At 42.9% G+C, this 17,432-nt stretch overlaps 1 protein-coding gene across 1 annotated transcript; it reads right to left on the reverse strand.

The window, feature by feature from the left end:
* Positions 1-14,541: 14,541 nt before the first annotated feature.
* On the reverse strand, positions 14,542-16,450 carry LOC147627584 (hydroxycinnamoyltransferase-like). Its single transcript, XM_086814493.1, has 2 exons — positions 15,925-16,450; positions 14,542-15,777 (listed from the first exon to the last, which is right to left on the reverse strand). The coding sequence occupies exons 1-2, from the start codon at positions 16,363-16,365 to the stop codon at positions 14,902-14,904; spliced, it is 1,317 nt and encodes a 438-aa protein (XP_086670619.1). The 5' UTR covers positions 16,366-16,450; the 3' UTR covers positions 14,542-14,901.
* Positions 16,451-17,432: the final 982 nt, after the last annotated feature.

Below are 17,432 nucleotides of genomic sequence, written 5' to 3' on the forward strand. Positions count from 1 at the left end.
ACAAAACCTCTTTTTGAGGTAAGCTTTAAGATCGGTCCAGGTCTGGGTATTCCGGTCGAGACGATTAGTCTCGTAGTGATTCCTCCAAGTGACCTTGGCTGTTTCCACAATCTTTAACCTGGCGGCAAGAGCCATCTTGCTTCTCTTATTGTAGCCAGTTACATCAAAGTATTCTTCCATAGCCTCAATCCACTTTTCCACTACTTCACCTAACTGCTCCCCTTCACCCTTGAAGGGACCAGGTTGGGATCTATGCAGGGCTTTCCGAACATCCGGATCGAACTCTTCGTCATATCGGTTAGAGGATCCGGTTGTCTTGCACGGGCCGCGTGCCTCATGACTCTGACAAAACGAGATTTTTGTCAGCTTAACTTTGACAATAGATTTATGATTATTTAATTTTTGAAATTTATCTTTAAACAGATAATTATTTCATCATACTTCTTGAACAAGATTAACCATATTCACAATCATGAGGGTAATTTGGATTTTTTAAAATATACAAAACCTCATTTATTATCAAAAGTTTTTGATATATACGTAGAGCATCACAGCTCCCAAAATCACTGCCTCAATCGCGTATGCATAAAAAAGCGAAATTGCAAAGGAGACATGCCATGGTACACACGATTCATTACAGAAAGAGGTGCTGTAATTCTACTTCTAGGGATAAAGTGGCTAAGAAGCCTAAAAACTTGGCATAAAATTCTGAAGTTCCTGAGTGAATGATTAAAGATTTGTACATGCTTAACAAACCCTAGCCTTATCAGAATCATGGCTAAGGAAATATTTTGCATGAGCCTCTAACGCTGATTGGTACTGATATTAATACATCGTCCTCCAAAGAATCACATATACCGACGTCGCTCTATAGGATCTAGAAAGTAAAGACTCTCAAAATGACGTGCGAATCTCACTCTGCTTACTCGGGTCGTAGCAGAGTTAATGAGGTGCTCGAATGCAAAGGCTATCATATCCTGACTCTGGGAGAGTTCAGGAATGCATGATAGATTCGGGGTATCCATCTATAAATTTCCAAGTCAATTTATGAGTTTTCAATTTATGAATTTATTTGAAACATAATCTTAGCAAGTGAAAACATTTTTTTAAACGGATTTACTTTAGAATTTTAGGCAGTTTCTGTTGCTGTTTCGTAAATTTACAACAGCGCTCTGATACCAACTGCGAGATCCCACTGCCTCCTCCGCACACCGGATTCCCGGTAGAGCTGGCAGAGCAGAAGTAGCTCCCTCATGTGGCGTGGGATGATAGGGTTTCCCACTCGGGGCCTCACCCTTGAATGTCTGGGCACGAGACTAAGCTGGTGGTCATTCCAAAAATCAAAATCGGGAAAATTTCCCATGCCCAGAAAACGGGGACGATTCCACCATTTTTATTTTCTTAACGAATTTTTCTAACGAAGTCAAGATACTGAACTAACCTTCATCTGAATAAACCAGATAGAAGGGAAACTATTACAGACTTAACTTGAAGGGATCAATGCTTTTTTCCTAATTGAATCAAGCACAGCCGTTGATCTATTCATTAGAGAAGTCTTCAGGCTTTTATTTAACTACTGGAGTTCTAAACATATTCCTATTAATCAATTTTATTATTAAAACTCTACTGATTCCAGCCCATGGGTTTAGCCACCGCCCAACCACTGGAATTGGTAGAACCAGACAAGTACTCACCCACCCATAATTGAATGCCTTTCTTAACTTTTGCTTTAGAATACAGATACGCACACACTCCTCTTTAAACTTTAACTTATAAAACAATCCATTAACAAACAATTATTGGTTACAGATGTCATAACTCAAAATTTCCATTCAATCCTTGTTTCTCACAAAAAACAATATCACTCTGGACTCTCCGTTGAGTCCAGCTGATCAGCAACGAGATCCAGTAAAACAGATTACAATAAACATTGGTCCATCATATATTATATATCTTCCACACATACACATGGGTGTCCTAAGCACCGCAAGCCCGTGCATCGCCTAGTCAGAACCCTCCAGGATCCTCCTTAGGTGTCCTGGCACTTCACTCAGGGACCGCTTCGTTGGCCCTCGCCCATCGTACCGCGGAAGGACACCATTTTTCACCATACCAAGGCTGGTTAAGACCTGGGCAGGTTTTTGCCGCGTGAGCCGTCTTTTGAACACTCCCCGCCAGCTGTTGCAACCAAACTTCCCTTAGAAAAACACATATACCAAATGCTCCCTCCAGCATTCTGGCGTAAGACAGTCCTTTAAGAAAAACAGGGTTTCTATGCAAGTTTTCAACTTTGATTTTCTTTTGAATATAATGAGTATATCTTAAATCCGTATCCCAATACTTCTAGATCGCAGGTCTGAATTCCAACAGAATTTCTTGAATTCTGTGACCTTGATCCTTAGATTAGAATCAAAGGGTCTTAACTTGATTTTAGATTCGGGGGGTGATTTGAGTGAATTTTTCTGAACTGGTCACATCGTCTTTTCTTGAAACTGACGAAGGAGTTATGTCTTGGTCATAGTCTAATTCAGGGTTTGAGTCTGGAAAGGTTATCCCTGAACTATCTTTCTCGAAGGGTAATATTTCAATTACTACTTTACTGAATTTCATTCATTGAGTATTTACTTAACTGAATTCAAAACTAATCACGAATTTCTATGAGGAATAAATTAATCATTTATCTAAAATTCTGACTTTGATAGTTTTTCTGAATTTTCTCATTACCATCCTAGAGAATATGAAATGGTAGAATTTTCTCTCACAGAGTATTTACTTATTCATTTACCAATATTCATGGGATTTAAACATAGGATTAAAGAGAACTCTTATTTTGATATAAAAAATTATGTATGCATCTATTTATGCATAAAATCCAACTTCTATGGAAATAACACTTTTATATAAAAGAAAATCCTTTTATGCATCTATTTATGCATAAAAATCAATTTTGATGAAAGTAACACTTTTATAATAAAAAACTTCTTTCATGCATCTATTTATGCATAAAAATCAATTTTGATGAAAGTAACACTTTTATAATAAAAAATTTCTTTATGCATCTATTTATGCAAAAAAATCAAATTTGATGAAAGTAACACTTTTATAATAAAAAAATTATTTTATGCATCTATTTATGCATAAAAATCAATTTTGATGAACGTAACACTTTTATAATTAAAAAAATTCTTTTATGCATGTGTTTATGCATAAAAATCAATTTTGATGAAAGTAACACTTTTATAATTTAAAAAATTCTTTTATGCATCTATTTATGCATAAAAATCAATTTTGATGAAAGTAACACTTTTATAATAAAAAAATTCTTTTATGCATAAAAATCAATTTTGATGAAAGTAACATTTTTAGAATAAAAAAATTCTCCAATATGCATCTTTCTATGCATAGAAATTAATTCTAATGGAAATAACACTTTTATAATAAAAATATTTTCAATATACATTTTTCTATGCATAGAATGAAAATAACACTTTTAGAATACACAAACGGTGGGGATTACTCTTTTTGAATAATAAAAGATAAAACTTGTTTCACAAAATTTAAGAAAATTTTGCCATAACCATCTTTGTATTATGGCTGACCATTTTTTAATTTTTTTTCATTCTCAAATTACTTAGAAATGGTTCAAAGCATTCTAAAAAACTAATCAAATTCTACTTTTTAAAGAGAAACAATATGAAAAGTTTAATTCTAACAATTTGATTACATATCTAGGATAAAGAAAGGCTGAATTCAAGAATGAAGAGAGGGGGAAAGCCTTTCCAACAAGGCATAACATCATTTTTCATTTTAAAGAAAACAAAAATTAGAAAACCATTAAATGGAATAAAGAAAAAGTAGGATTTCTAGCTTACATGAATTTTTGTGAGCTTTCCTTTGGCGGCTTGATGGTTTGAGGGATCTACTCTTGTTTGCAACAAGAGTGGCCACCAATTCTTTTGAAGAGGAAATGGTCAAAAACTAATAAATTATTAATAAATTCACTATTTTTGGCTCTGGGGAGTAGAGTAACAGTGCATAAAACACTATTAAGCTTCTACAAAGGGGGAGGCTTCTATTTATAGGAAAAAGTGAGCTTCTAACCAAGCAAACTGATTCTGTAATTTTCCAGATCAGTTTGGTCAATTTTTGACCATTTTTTGGTTAGTTTAGTTCACTTTTTGGATCCATTTTTGAATTAGGAGAGAGGAGAGATGAAATATCTAATTTTATTGATTTAATCATGAGGGAGAATCCCCACTGTGAGGTGTCAAAAATTCTTTTTTTTTGTATTTCCTTTGGTCCTTATAGTCCACTCTTTATCTTATGTGAGTATTTACTCATTTTTGGGGGATTTTCTTTATTTCTTCAATTTATCTCCTCCCTACATTTGGATTAATTTGATTGGCCCCTCAGAACCTTAATCTAAAATTTTCAAAAAATATGGACCCTTAGGATAAGGCCTTTTGAATAGATTATAATTTATTTCTAATGCACCTTCTGAAAATCTTTTTGAACTGCTGTTTTGGGGGAATTTATTTTAATAAGAAGAGATATTTTTCCATCCAAAAATATCTAAAATCTGAATAACCTCTCTCTAGAATATTTTCTCTCTCTAAGCCAAAATAGGTAGAAACAAGATCTTTTATTAATCTAAAGAGGGGATTGATTACAAGGGAAGATACTAGACATCTTGAGGGGCTGGTGGGGAGGAATCTTACAGTCGTCAACATGGCCGAAGTTGTAGACCTCAAAGAAGAAGATTGGGAGGTGAAGCCTACTCGGTTATGGGGTTAGGCACGCATGACCACCCTGACAAGCTTCACCCAAAAATTATCTCTTGTACATACAAGGGATAATTACAACTTAATGTCTAATGACACATGGCTTTCCCTTAGGAAACCCCCATTGAAAGAGACTCCTGCTACCACGGTCACAACAGTGGCCTCTCAGAAAGTTCATTGTTTAGGCACAATCACAATCTTATTCCACATTGGAAATACAACTCTAACCAATGCACACAGGGCAAGCACTCTCGATAGTGGGTACCTAAAAGGCTTCTCACAGCAAAAGGGTATTATGAAGGTACTTCCACTCTATGGAATCCCCGACGATCCACTTCCCATACTCATATACTGGCAACACAAGCTCCTTGTCCCTCTCAAAGGCAACCCATTCAACAACCCCAAGCCCACAAGGTACAAGACAATCGCCGGCCCAAACGCTCCCCAAGGCCAAACCATCCTCACTCACACCCTAAGCCTTGCCCAACAACAAATTACCAGTGAATACCAAAGCCTTTGCTTTAGGCTCAACATTACTATGAGGGCAATCACCAAATTTGGGTCCCTAAATCACCAAGGTACACACTCCCTACTCTTATCATTCCACAATTACCAACCCTCCAATGGAAGTCCCAAAGTGGCCTCCGCCACTAATATTGCACAAGAGAAAGGGAAGCAAAAAGTTAATGACAACCCCTTGCCCCCCTACAGAAGTTGACGGTCCATAACAATGATATACCCTCGACTTTGGCTACTCCCCCACCCGTCCTTATCAGGATATTTCGGAGTACTCCCACTGAGCCCTTAACCTCTCCATTGTCAGCTACTCTCTCATTTACAAGCCTCTGAACTCCCCATGGAGATGCCAACCTCGCCACTACCCAATTGGAACCATCTCCTCCATTTGGCGAACTGGGCATGGAGTCAGTACAAAACATGCAATGGGGTGCTGGCCAACACAGCCGAGGGGTACAAAACCTATTTATAGGGTCCTTTTTTTTTGCCATGGCCGTACCACAAAGAAGCCATGACCATATCATTCTCATCCAAATTTGCCATGGCCATACCATTCTGCACCTCAAGTTTGCACAGTCCTACCATTTAAGAAGTATTGCCCGTTCCTTGGAGTTGCCACGGTTGTACCAAAAGAAAACATGAATGTACCATTCTCATTCAACTTTGCCATGGCTGTAACTCGAAGCCATGGCCATTCCGACCTCTTATCTCAACTGACATGGCCTTACCAAACAAAAGACATGGGCGTACCAAAGGAAGCCACAACTATACCAACCTCTACCTCCAATGCCATGCCCATACGATTTATATTGTATGCCCGTACAAATTCAGAAGCATACGCCCGACCATTTAAATCGTACGCTCGTACCCTAGAGTTGCCATGCCCGTACTAAATTTTGCCATGATCGTGTCCTTCTGAAAAGCTATAAATATGGGCCCACCACTCCCTTTTCCTCACTTTTTTCTCTCAGCCTAACCAAACTCTTTCAAAAAATTTTCTTGAGCTTGCACTTCCTATCCCCCATCCTTCACTCCATGGCAGAGACCTCTGACTCCTCCTTGGAGGTCCACAAGCACACCACCCAGAGAAAGAAGCACCTAGCAGAGCAGGGGGACGCTTTGAGGAGTATGGCTGCCATCCCACCCAGCTATCACACCTCATGAGAACCTGATGAAGCAGATCAGTGACACACTGTCCACTCCATTATGAAGAACAATCATAAGTTAGAGCACAATCTCCTTTACTACACCGGCCTTGGTACCGAGTTGTTGTAGATTTAGCCATAGCAGCCTGCTTGGAGCAGCTTGGGCTTGGGGGGTTGACAACCCCATGGAACCTGGGGGACCAGACCTCTACAACTGCCGCTACTTTACAGAGACATATGATGCCAATGCAGCCATAGGTCAGGTGCTAGATAATGATGGCAAGGTCCACATTGTCCATCTGAGTCTCGACTTGGTCCGAGAAGCCATACACCTCCCAAGAATGGAACAGCCTTACGTGCGCCTCACCAACACCCCACGCTTGACTCGCGGCACCTTCTAAGGCACCACCACCAAGGAACGGGTGGAGTGGGCCAACATCACACAAGAGAAGCTTGTCATGCCGGCCATAGTTCTCTCCTTTTTGCTCACAACCAGGTGGACTTATCATTCAGTAGGTGCAGTCTCTCCACACTGGTCAAGGTCCACCAAGGCATGCCTATTAAAACTGGGTCGAGTACTTGCATAAAGAGCTACACTCATTATGTGCCAACCCCCAAGGAAAGCTTGTAGCTGCATCCCTCCTCACCAAAGTACTATACCATGCTATTGGATGGAACTCCCTAGGGAAATTTAGCTAATAGGGGTAGATGCCATGCCAATATCTCTCCCTCCTCCCCAATCCTCTCCCACCTCTCCACCCCCAAAGCACCATCACTTGGAACCCAAGAAGCAGGAGAAACTTCCACCTGAATCTAGCCAGGGCCCAAACATAGAGGTGATGGGGCTGCTGAAGCCCACCACAAGGCCGTTGAGGAGGAGGCGCAGCGCCAATCCTTTTATGATTAGAACCTCTATGAAACCCTAGCACCCGTGATCTCCTCTCCATACCCTCCTCATCATCACTTAGACGCTGGCCCCTCTTCTCATGCCTCTTCACACAAGAATAATGTGGAAACCCTCCATTGGGAACGCCCTGGAAGTTTTAGATCACGTGAAGCCTACTCTGAGAGCATCCATGCATCATCACATGGGGAAGTCCAGACTTCGCCCAAGGCTTCTTCCACATGGCTTGTGAACTTATCATTCAAATGACGGAATGTATCTATCAACAAACCAAAAATAGCAACAATGGTGCAACAGATGCTGCTTGCGAAGGCACAGGAAAGGCAAAATGCAGAGGATCTCTATGCTGCCACCCTCAATAATATCCACCTTCAACAGGCCCTAGATGACAAAGAGAAACTACTGGCAAGCACTATATCCTCCCTTTCTGAGCTCCAAAGCCAGCTACATGCAGTATAAGATGCAAAGCAGCAGGCCATCAATGAACTCTCCCTTGCCCACGCCGCAGCACATGACCTAAGAGCAGCAACAGCTAAAGAATCCCTCACCCAAACCACCCTCGACTTTTAGCACTACACCAAGAGGTTGTAGAGGAGGCTCTCCATCACAATAGCTGGAAGCTGCTAATAAAGCACAAGCCGCTCAACCCCCACCCACACCATCTAGCCCTGTCTTCAGCGTGATCGAGAAAAAGGACGACGCGTTGATGGACACCACCAATGGAGCTCCCTCTCCTTGCCATTCCTCCCTAGAGCCTATACCAACTCCTCGAGCTCCATTTCCAAACCGTATGCCTTAATTTACTCCTCGAGCTCCCTAGAGCCTATACCAACTCCTCGAGCTCCATTTCCAAACCGCAATGGATGTCTACTTGGCACTTCCAAACCTTCGAGGATATGATGGAGACCGCATCTTCCACAGCGAGCCCCCCCCACATCCTACCTTGCGACGTGACTTTGTCCGGCGGACGTACTCCATCTACTACTGTTAGATCCTTTGCCAGCTCCAAGGACGGACTTGAATCAGGGAGGGGGGTATGTTAACCACTTCGATTAACATCATTTTTCAAGGGTGCTCATGCTTCTGGTAACTTATCCTTTTGTAACCGTGCAAAGCGATTATTGATAAAAGATATATGGGATGACCAAGCTTACAGCTTGTGTAATGTGCCGGTCGTCGTAGGAATGAGCTAGATGTACATAGAGCTAGAAAGCCAATTTTGGGCCCCCAATTGTAAATGGGCGGCTGACCATTGTAAAAAGTGAGCTCATGTGTGTATAAGTCATTTTATAGAATATGAAAAGGGACAATCCCATTTGTCTCAATTAATTCTTGCTCTCTCTGTCTCTCTGTCTCTGTCTCTGTCTCTCTCTCTTGAGCTTGTGGTTGTGTGCTAGTGTTGTGAATGCTTGCTTGATTGTTGTGTATGAAAAGGGACAATCCCATTTGTCTCAATTAATTCTTGCTCTCTCTGTCTCTCTGTCTCTGTCTCTCTCTCTTGAGCTTATGGTTGCGTGCTAGTGTTGTGAATGCTTGCTTGATTGTTGTGTATGCTTGCTTGCTTGATTGTTGTGTATGCATGAAGGGGATGGTGTTAATCTAGCTTCTCATCTCCTCTCCCTTCTTTTGTCTTTCTACAAAGATCCCTCTTGCATGCACATTGACATTGAGTGGAGAGCTTTCCATGGCTCCCTTCTTCTTTGGTCTTTACCTAGCTTGTGAATCTCCACTTGGGTGACACAAGTGGTGGTGGAGTGAGCCCCTAGTGGGGAGTGAACCCTCATTAGGGTTGGCTAAATGCTATTATCCAGATCGACCCTTGCATGGTTTCATTCTCTTCTTCTCTCCCTCTCTTGTGCAAGGTAGTATGTTTAGGTTAACACACAAACACAACATGATATATTCCTTGACGGATCCCTCTTCCAAGCCAACTACTCCTATATCCTAACCAAACTTCCACTTCACAATATCTCCCTCCTGGTATCCTTCTTCTTTCAAGGCCAGATTTCATTCACCCATCCCACCATCTTCTTTGACTACCCTACCCATCCCCTCCAAGCTAACCCAATCAACTGGTCCCATCTCTTCCACTTTGGGAAGCCCATTGATCAACCCAATGCCATAGACCTCTTCGTCTCCGAATGGACTATGCCCTTATTACCCCTACCCCTCCCACCGAACAATCGACACCCCCCGCTACCTCCACCGCACAAGCTGGGAGATTGTACATGCTGCCTTCAGATCCCTCCGGTGCGACAAGCTCCCAGCGTACTCAGCAGAGTAGGCCTCCTTATACTCTACCAGCGATGCAATCAAAGAAGCTGCAGAGGCCAAGACCTTATTCCACTCCAAAGGCCCTGAACTACTCCTCCTCAGATGAGGACGACAACAACAACGACGACAGCGGAGAGGAGGAGACCTAGGTATCCAACTCCCTCAACAACCACCACCCTCATCTCCCCGACATCAACCTCCTCCTCCCAGCTCCTCTAACCCCAACACAAGAACAAGCACACAACCACCCCCACCTCCACCCAACACCACAACACTAACTCTTTTCCCTTCATAGTCCTCTACACCCCCCCATCTCCACACTCCACGTCCCTCACCAACTCCTCCCTCCCCAAACACTTTAACCCTCAACTTAGGCCTGCCCAATGCCATCACCAAATTACCCTCAACATCAGCCAGGCCTCCCCATTACTTACCACAAGCCTCGCCACGATCACCTTGACAACAACCACCCCTCCACCCTAGTCACAAGTGCCACCTAAAATCCCCTCCTCCCACCCTTTTAAGAGGGATAAATCCCACTGCCTCACCGCAAGAGCAGGAGAAGATCGACCCTCCACTCAATTGGCGCGATCCACTCAATTGCATAGAGTTTAAGCAGGCCATACGAATCTTGCTCAGTCGATAACTTCAGGCGGCGCCCATCACCAAAGTCACTGATCTCATGGACCTCCACGTTTTTTGATGCCAAGCATCGCTGGAAGTGCGAGCACTTTCCTCGACAATGGGACAGCTACCACACAGGCCACCCTCCATTGCTCGTCCCATCACGTTTGATCTCATGGGCGAGCAGCCGACCGCCTGGCGACACTCCATTCCTTCTCAAACCTTATATCTAGGACCAATACTATAAGGCACATCGTAAACTTAGGATCAACCTCGAGTGTCGATGGGCATGGAATCTCTTCCATTAGGAGTAGGACAAGAACCCAAAACTCCTTTTACAATTTCCCACGGTTCGCTCCTCCAACGCCACAGAACCCCGAGAAAGCGCCAGATCCCACTGTGGTCGCCACAATCAAATTCTTCAATCTAATCATCACATTGTTAGAGACCTTCCCACATTGGAGCTACTACCACCAAGGCACTCAAGGCTTGGCCTTCGACATATCAACAAGGGTCCAACACTAAAGCAACTATTTGGCTACTACGAGCGCATCCAGTGGATGCATGCCTGGCGCCTCCAAATCTTTGAGAATATGATGGACACAACCTTCTGGATGAGTTAGCACATCTTCCATCGATTCCCCCCCCACATCCTACCTCATGGCGCGACTTTGTCCGGACGTACTCCATCTACTATCGTTAGATTCTTTGCTAGCTCCAAGGACATACCTAGATTAGGGAGGGGGATATGTTAACCACTCCGATTAACATCATTTTTCAAGCATAGTCACGCTTCTTGTAACTTATCCTTTTGTAACCTCGCAAAGCGCTTATTGAGAAAAGATACATGGGATGACCGAGCTTACAGCTTATGTAATGTCAGTTGTAGGAATGAGCTAGATGTACATAGAGCTAGAAAGCCAATCTTGGACCCCCAGTTATAAATGGACGGTCGACCATTATAAAAAGTGAGCTCATGTGTATAAGTCATTTTATGGAATATGAAAAGGGACAATCCCATTTGTCTCAATTATTGAGTCTTGCTTTCTCTCTCTCTCTCTCTCTCTCTCTCTCTCTCTTATGGTTGCATGTTAGTGTTGTGAATGCTTGCTTGCTTGATTCTTGTATGCATGGAGGGGATGGTGTTAATCTAGCTTCTTATCTCCTCTCCTTTCTCTTGTCTTTCTATTAAGATCCCTCTTGCATGCACATTAGCATTGAGTGGAGGTAGAGCTTTCCATAGCTCCCTTCTTCTTTGCTCTTTAGCTAGCTTGTGAATCTCCACTTGGGTGACACAAGTGTGGTAATGAGCCCCTTAGCGACCTCACATAAGGGAGTTAACCCTTGTTAGCGTTGGCTAAATGCTATTCTCCGAATCGATCCTTGCATGGTTTCTTTCTCTTCTTTTCTCCCTCTCTTGTGCAAGGTAGTATGTTTAGGTTAACACACACACACACACACACACACACACACTTATACATACATACATGTGTGCACGCGCACGCACGCACACACACACACACACACATATATTTTTTGTTCTTCATCCATCCGTTGAGGTTTTTTGCAAACCTCTATTATCGCTCAAAGAAACTTACCTTTTTGAATCTTCTTCCTTTACTTGATTAAACATTTTATTCCTTACGATAAATGAGAGAAAACATTACTAGGTGTGGTGCCATTATTTAGAGCTCCAACGCATAATTTAGAATGGTTAAAATGTTGCATGGGAATGCCCTCTTATGTAGGGGGATTAAGCTAAATGTTTAAAATAATTGTAAGAAGATAAATTATGGTGCACAGAATGTATAGATAAGTATAGTGGCTAATATGGGTACCAGATGGTTTTTTACATTAATTAATTAAAGAGGGAGAAGGAACCTTAGTATGAATGATGCGACAGACAGCAAAGGGTGAAAACATTAGGAGGTTTTTTATTTTTGGGTTTTGATGTGTGGTGGTTCTGGAAAAATCACTCGCCGACTCTAGACATGCATGTAAAATCGTGCTTGGGGGAGAGTAAGACACGATGCGCACACTGCATGGCCACGTCGAAGAAGGAGAAGCTTGCTACCCCTCCGAGAGAGAGAGGGGATTAACAAAGTTTGGGAAGCAAGGAATGGGAACAGGAGAAAGGGAGATCTGGCCGCTCTGGTCATCTACACCTATGCTCGAAAGAGTTTTTTTTTCTCTTGTGATTCTTTTGTAGCATGTGCAAGAGAGATGTAGAGATGCGATTCTAATACATGATGGAGAGAGCCAGGATTTTTATTAGTGCTTGAGATTAGAAGCTTAAGTGATTCTGATATGTGCCTAAGGTTGAAAGCATTTTTAAATAGCACTAAGGTTAAAACCTTGATTTTAAGGTTAGGATATTCATTTATTAGTGGCTACTATGAGGAGGTATGTTACAGATGTAGCTAAATTTTGGCATAGGGGAATGCCATCTTAAACTGCTCTCCCTATCATCACGTCACAATGGTCACCCTCTATAAGCTTGGCAATTGCCATTCTAGTCAACATTCACTCGGCGCCACACATCTTGAACACTTTGCTCACCCTTTCATACTCGGAATCCTTGTGTTAATATCGAGCAGCAAAAGACTCATTCCACGGTGGGATGGCACCTGATCTGCACATGTTTCCACACCGCAGTGCTACATAGTGACTCATTGGAATTCCAAGCACAACTTTAGTGTTTTGCTGCTATCACCTGCTGCTAGAGATACACTCACTCACTACTCCCTCAAAAGTTGTTGCTACTTCGGCTACTACTTACTCTCTTGGATTTCTACCTTGGCTGGTGCACCTACTCAGACCTTGCTATATGGCCAAGCTCATGAGATCTGCAGAGATGGTGCCCTGGGCATCTGTGCATACGTTACACTTGGGTAGCTTTTTCATTCATGTGTATCATGTTTTGCTAGTTGTATGGTTGGGTTTAATCCCAAAGTTAAATCATCTATGTATGAGATGTATTAGGAGTCATGTATGTCATGGTGCATTAGGATAAGAGCACGCCCTTGGTGCAGTAGGGGTGGAGGGTTTCGTCTGCGATGATGCAAACCTAACCCCACCTTCTCATGTATTGGTGGTTGATGATGGTTATCTTTTTGTGGTAGTTCAAAGGCAGTAATGGCTCGCTTGTCAGTAGAGTCAAGATATTGAAGCACTGCAGAAGGAGCAATATTAGGAGTAGCTCATAAGGGAAGCGGCTTGTATGTAAAGGAGCATGTGCTTGAGAGAGACAAACTCTATATGGGCTTTAAGCTTTGTTTTAAAGGCTTATGAGCCTGAGATGAATCTAGCAGAGCAAGGCTTATGAAGGGCTGTGAGTGTAAGCAACAGTAGCAGCCATAACATTCTGTAGCACAAAGAAGTGGGCTTTGAGGGCTTAAGATAGATTTAGGTTGGGATTAATAGTCGTTCTAATCATGGGAACCCCAAACCACCAAAAGGCTGGGCAATCATTTTGATTTAAACACCTATCAATAAGACAAAAATACTGAGCATAAAACTATCCAAAACTAGCTTTGAGTCCTCGGAGGACACACTCAATCAAGGTTTCCAGCTACCATGCATGGGTGGCATAGATGATGATAGCCAGCCCTCATAGGCAAATGGGTACACATAGTGAGCGGCTTGATCAAGCATGCAACTCGATAATGACCACAAACAACCTCATCACGACCCCCACTTCTTCATTAATTCTTTATGGCTTGATTCGTAGCTTGTTGGTAGAATGAATCTTGTGAGTGTATTTGGGATCAAAGATTGAAATGAGTGCTTATGCTCTCATCTCTTAAAGCTATGTTGAGTGTATATGCTTATCGTGGGGCATCATCATATGGTCATATGTTGAGTATATACGCTTATCAACAGCATCAAAATATGTGGTGTTAATGGTAGTGTATGCACATGGGGTATTTGAAGTTTGGGACTGTATGACCTGTCAGATGTGAGCTTGAAAGTGCAACATAAAGATACAAGGATATTAGCTTAAGATGGATGCAAGGCCACTGTTACTTTATGCCCCTTGATGGTCTTCTGACCTTCAAGAAGTTGTGCATTTAAATATGACGATGTATAGGAACTATGATTGGAGGTAAAGTTGATGGTTATTGGTCACTATCCATCCGCTTTCTAGCGTCATCAACTTCCTTAGGCTTGGAAGGATTCACCATCCCATTTATTGTTAATTTTATTGACCTACCTGTACTTGCTTAGAGAACTATTGAAATAGAAAAACTCAAAAAGAGAAGACACTTTTTTAAGAATACAATTTATACATATAATGGAAAATTACAACCTTGTCATGATCAAGTTGAACTTATCTTTTGTACAAAAACCATCAGAAAATACCAACACACATCAAATAACTTATCCTATTATATTAGCTAAAAGTTCAAAATAAGTCAAATAGCTTCCCACTAGAACATGCAGCCTTAAGAGAGGTGAAGGCCACGCACCATCAAAAGGGACTCTATCTGATGGTTGAAAAATTGAACTCACTATAATCTTCTACTCTCTACCTCAGAATCTGCACTTTTGCCCCCCTCCCCCTCCCCGCCTCTCTCTCTCTCTCTCTCTCTCTCAAAAGCAAAGGCAAGCCTTTTTGAAGAGTAGATGTGTCTCTTGTTAATGTTGTAGGGTGTAATCAAGGACCTAAAAGAAACGAGGGACTATCTTCGAGGCGTTGCATGATGTGCATAGGGAGTGCCATACAAACATCAACATTACCAGGGCCGCCAAAACCAGGATAGAATACGATTTTACCATTCTCCTCTACAACTGCAGATCGGGCAGCAAGTGGTTTTCCCCACCCAAAGTCAGTGGCAAATATAGGGAACTTGGGTGAGCTGGACACACGCATGCGAACTCCATTGGTCGAGCATTTGGCATAGACTTCATCTACACCATGCACCTCCAGCAAATGCAGCAACCCTTGCATGCGCGAGTTGGTGCAAGAGGCCACCGCGGCCCGCACACGTGCGGCGGTGGTGGCGAGGTCCTCATCTTGGAGCTCCCCAGCTGAGGTGGCCGCCATGGCCCACAATAACGCATTCCCAAAATAGCCTGGTGGCAAGGGTGGCTCAACCCTCGCCCTCATGTCGGCAACGATGATGAAACCAACTCTCGTATAACGGGCGTGGCCCCTCGCCTTGCTACTGCATTTCCAAATGTGGGCACACAGGACCTCATAGGAGCTGAACCTGCCACCGCCCCTTTCCTTCAACTTGTCCACCATCTCTTTCCCAAAGGAAAAGACTCGCTGGGACTTAATCTCATCTCTAATGTTGTTCTCTTCTTCTTCTTCTTCCTCTCTTAAATTTTCAAGATCCAAGGCTGCCTTCTGAGCTGATGGTTCTTCCACCATGAGAAGGGTGCGTGAGTGCGTTGGAGGCACTGAGAGGTGCTCACCCCTTGCACACTCCGCCCAAGAGCTCATAAAGTGCCAAAGGGAGGCACCATCAGCAATCACATGGCTGTGTGCCACGCCAAGCGCAATGCTGCCACATGCAAACCTCGTGATCTGAACAGCATAAAAACCCCACACTTAGATCAAGCACAGCAACATTAAACACTACCCTCCACCCTTAACTCCATGATCATTAGTACGTTATCAAGCTTAACAACTCTAAGCTTCATCCTAACCAGAATTGCACAGGTACCCACCCACCTGAATAGACAAAAGAGGGGCCGAGCCTTCGTCTTTGAGGGTGTACGCAGCCCACCTTGTAAGTTCAACGAAGAAAGGCTGCATATCAAAGCTTGACTTCTCCAGCTCGCTGAAAGAAACACCATCTATCACAGCCTCTACAAACTCGGCCCCCATATCATTGCACTCTACATGAAGGCGGCCATCTTGCCCTTCTGTCAACCGACCTGCAAAAGGGTAGAAATGGGCCAAAGCGACGGAAAGGCTACTCTTGAGGGTGCTGATGACAGAGGGGTATTCATGTGGGCTAGTTAATCTGTAGAAGAGCATTCTGCGGTTGTAGGTTACGCTTCTAATAAGAAGGTCGGAGGCTGAGAGGAAGAGGTACTTTTGGGGAGAAGGAAAGGAAGGCTTGATAATGGAGTGATGAATCAAGGATACCTTAGTCTTAGTGTTTTCCATTGCCAAGATCTAGTCTGCGCAGTCAGAACTTCTAGCTTCTAGGGCCAACAATAATTGTACAAAAGCATTGAAATTATCGAATAGCATCCGGATAAAAAATAATTGTACCTCACCAGCGTAACAATAATTGTACCTCACGAGCAGTGCGGTAGAGCAATTTGTGTGTTTGGAGTGTTTGGGTAAAGTCTCGTGATCGAGTCTTACTTCCATCTCTCATCAGTCTAGATACTGCTTGGTACAAATAAAAAAATCTCTCATTAAAAAAAACAAAAGTAAAAGAAGAGGTCATTTCCAATATGGAAGCTTACGCTGTGGCCCTCACGAAACATCAACCTTGACATGCTCTCTAGCGACATGGGAAAAAAAAAGAGGTCAATTTCAACTATGGAAGGAAGCTAGGGGCATCATGCCGCCTTGGCCCTCACGAAACCTCGACCTTGACAAGTTCATCATGGGTGGCCCTCTAGCCACATGGGCAACTCCACTAGTGCAAGAAATAACTTAACGGATAGATGGCATGCCTTTTGTACTTAATGTAAGGGATAATATGTAAAATAAAGCAAACAATGTTTTGGAAATGGACGAAATAAAAATGAGATTATACTAGAAAAGGAGTTTTTACAAAAAAGATTTGTGTGGATGAAGGAAAGAGAAATTTTAAGTTGACGGGTGTGAGCAAGAGAGAGTGGATTAGTGGCATATTTTCTTCACACGCGTAGTCACATGCACCCAGTACGTCGACGGGTGGTCCACGACTCAGGCCTTGCATGGCTGAGCCACCTAGTGAGTGGTGTCCAAGGATGGGGGGGCTGGGATCCGAAGGTTGAGGAGGAGATGAAGCATCGAAGAGTTCCAAGAGGAAATGCATGCCGGATTGGCTAAATGAGAGACTATGCTTGCATGTAAAAAACAAGGTATGTTTGAAGCTCAACCAAGAATTTGTCAGAAGCCATCAGACTGTTCTCAATGTGCAGCGTCTTCATTTTTTGTCCGCGTAAACCTCCGTCGAAGGGGGACACGGGAAGATGGCTTCAGGAGAGTATCTTGCATGATAGCGTTGTATTTAA

Source organism: Cibotium barometz, chromosome 20 (assembly GCF_041138505.1).
Source record: "Cibotium barometz isolate CiBa-2024 chromosome 20, ASM4113850v1, whole genome shotgun sequence".
NCBI classification, from domain to species: domain Eukaryota; kingdom Viridiplantae; phylum Streptophyta; class Polypodiopsida; order Cyatheales; family Cibotiaceae; genus Cibotium; species Cibotium barometz.

Bases quoted from the DNA above. Each gene is read 5' to 3' on its own strand.
- LOC147627584 (XM_086814493.1), bottom strand. From the start codon at position 16,365: ATGGAAAACACTAAGACTAAGGTATCCTTGATTCATCACTCCATTATC. The intron at 15,778-15,924 runs GTGGGTGGGTAC...TATGCTGTTCAG, and splicing joins CCCCTCTTTTGTCTATTCAG to ATCACGAGGTTTGCATGTGG.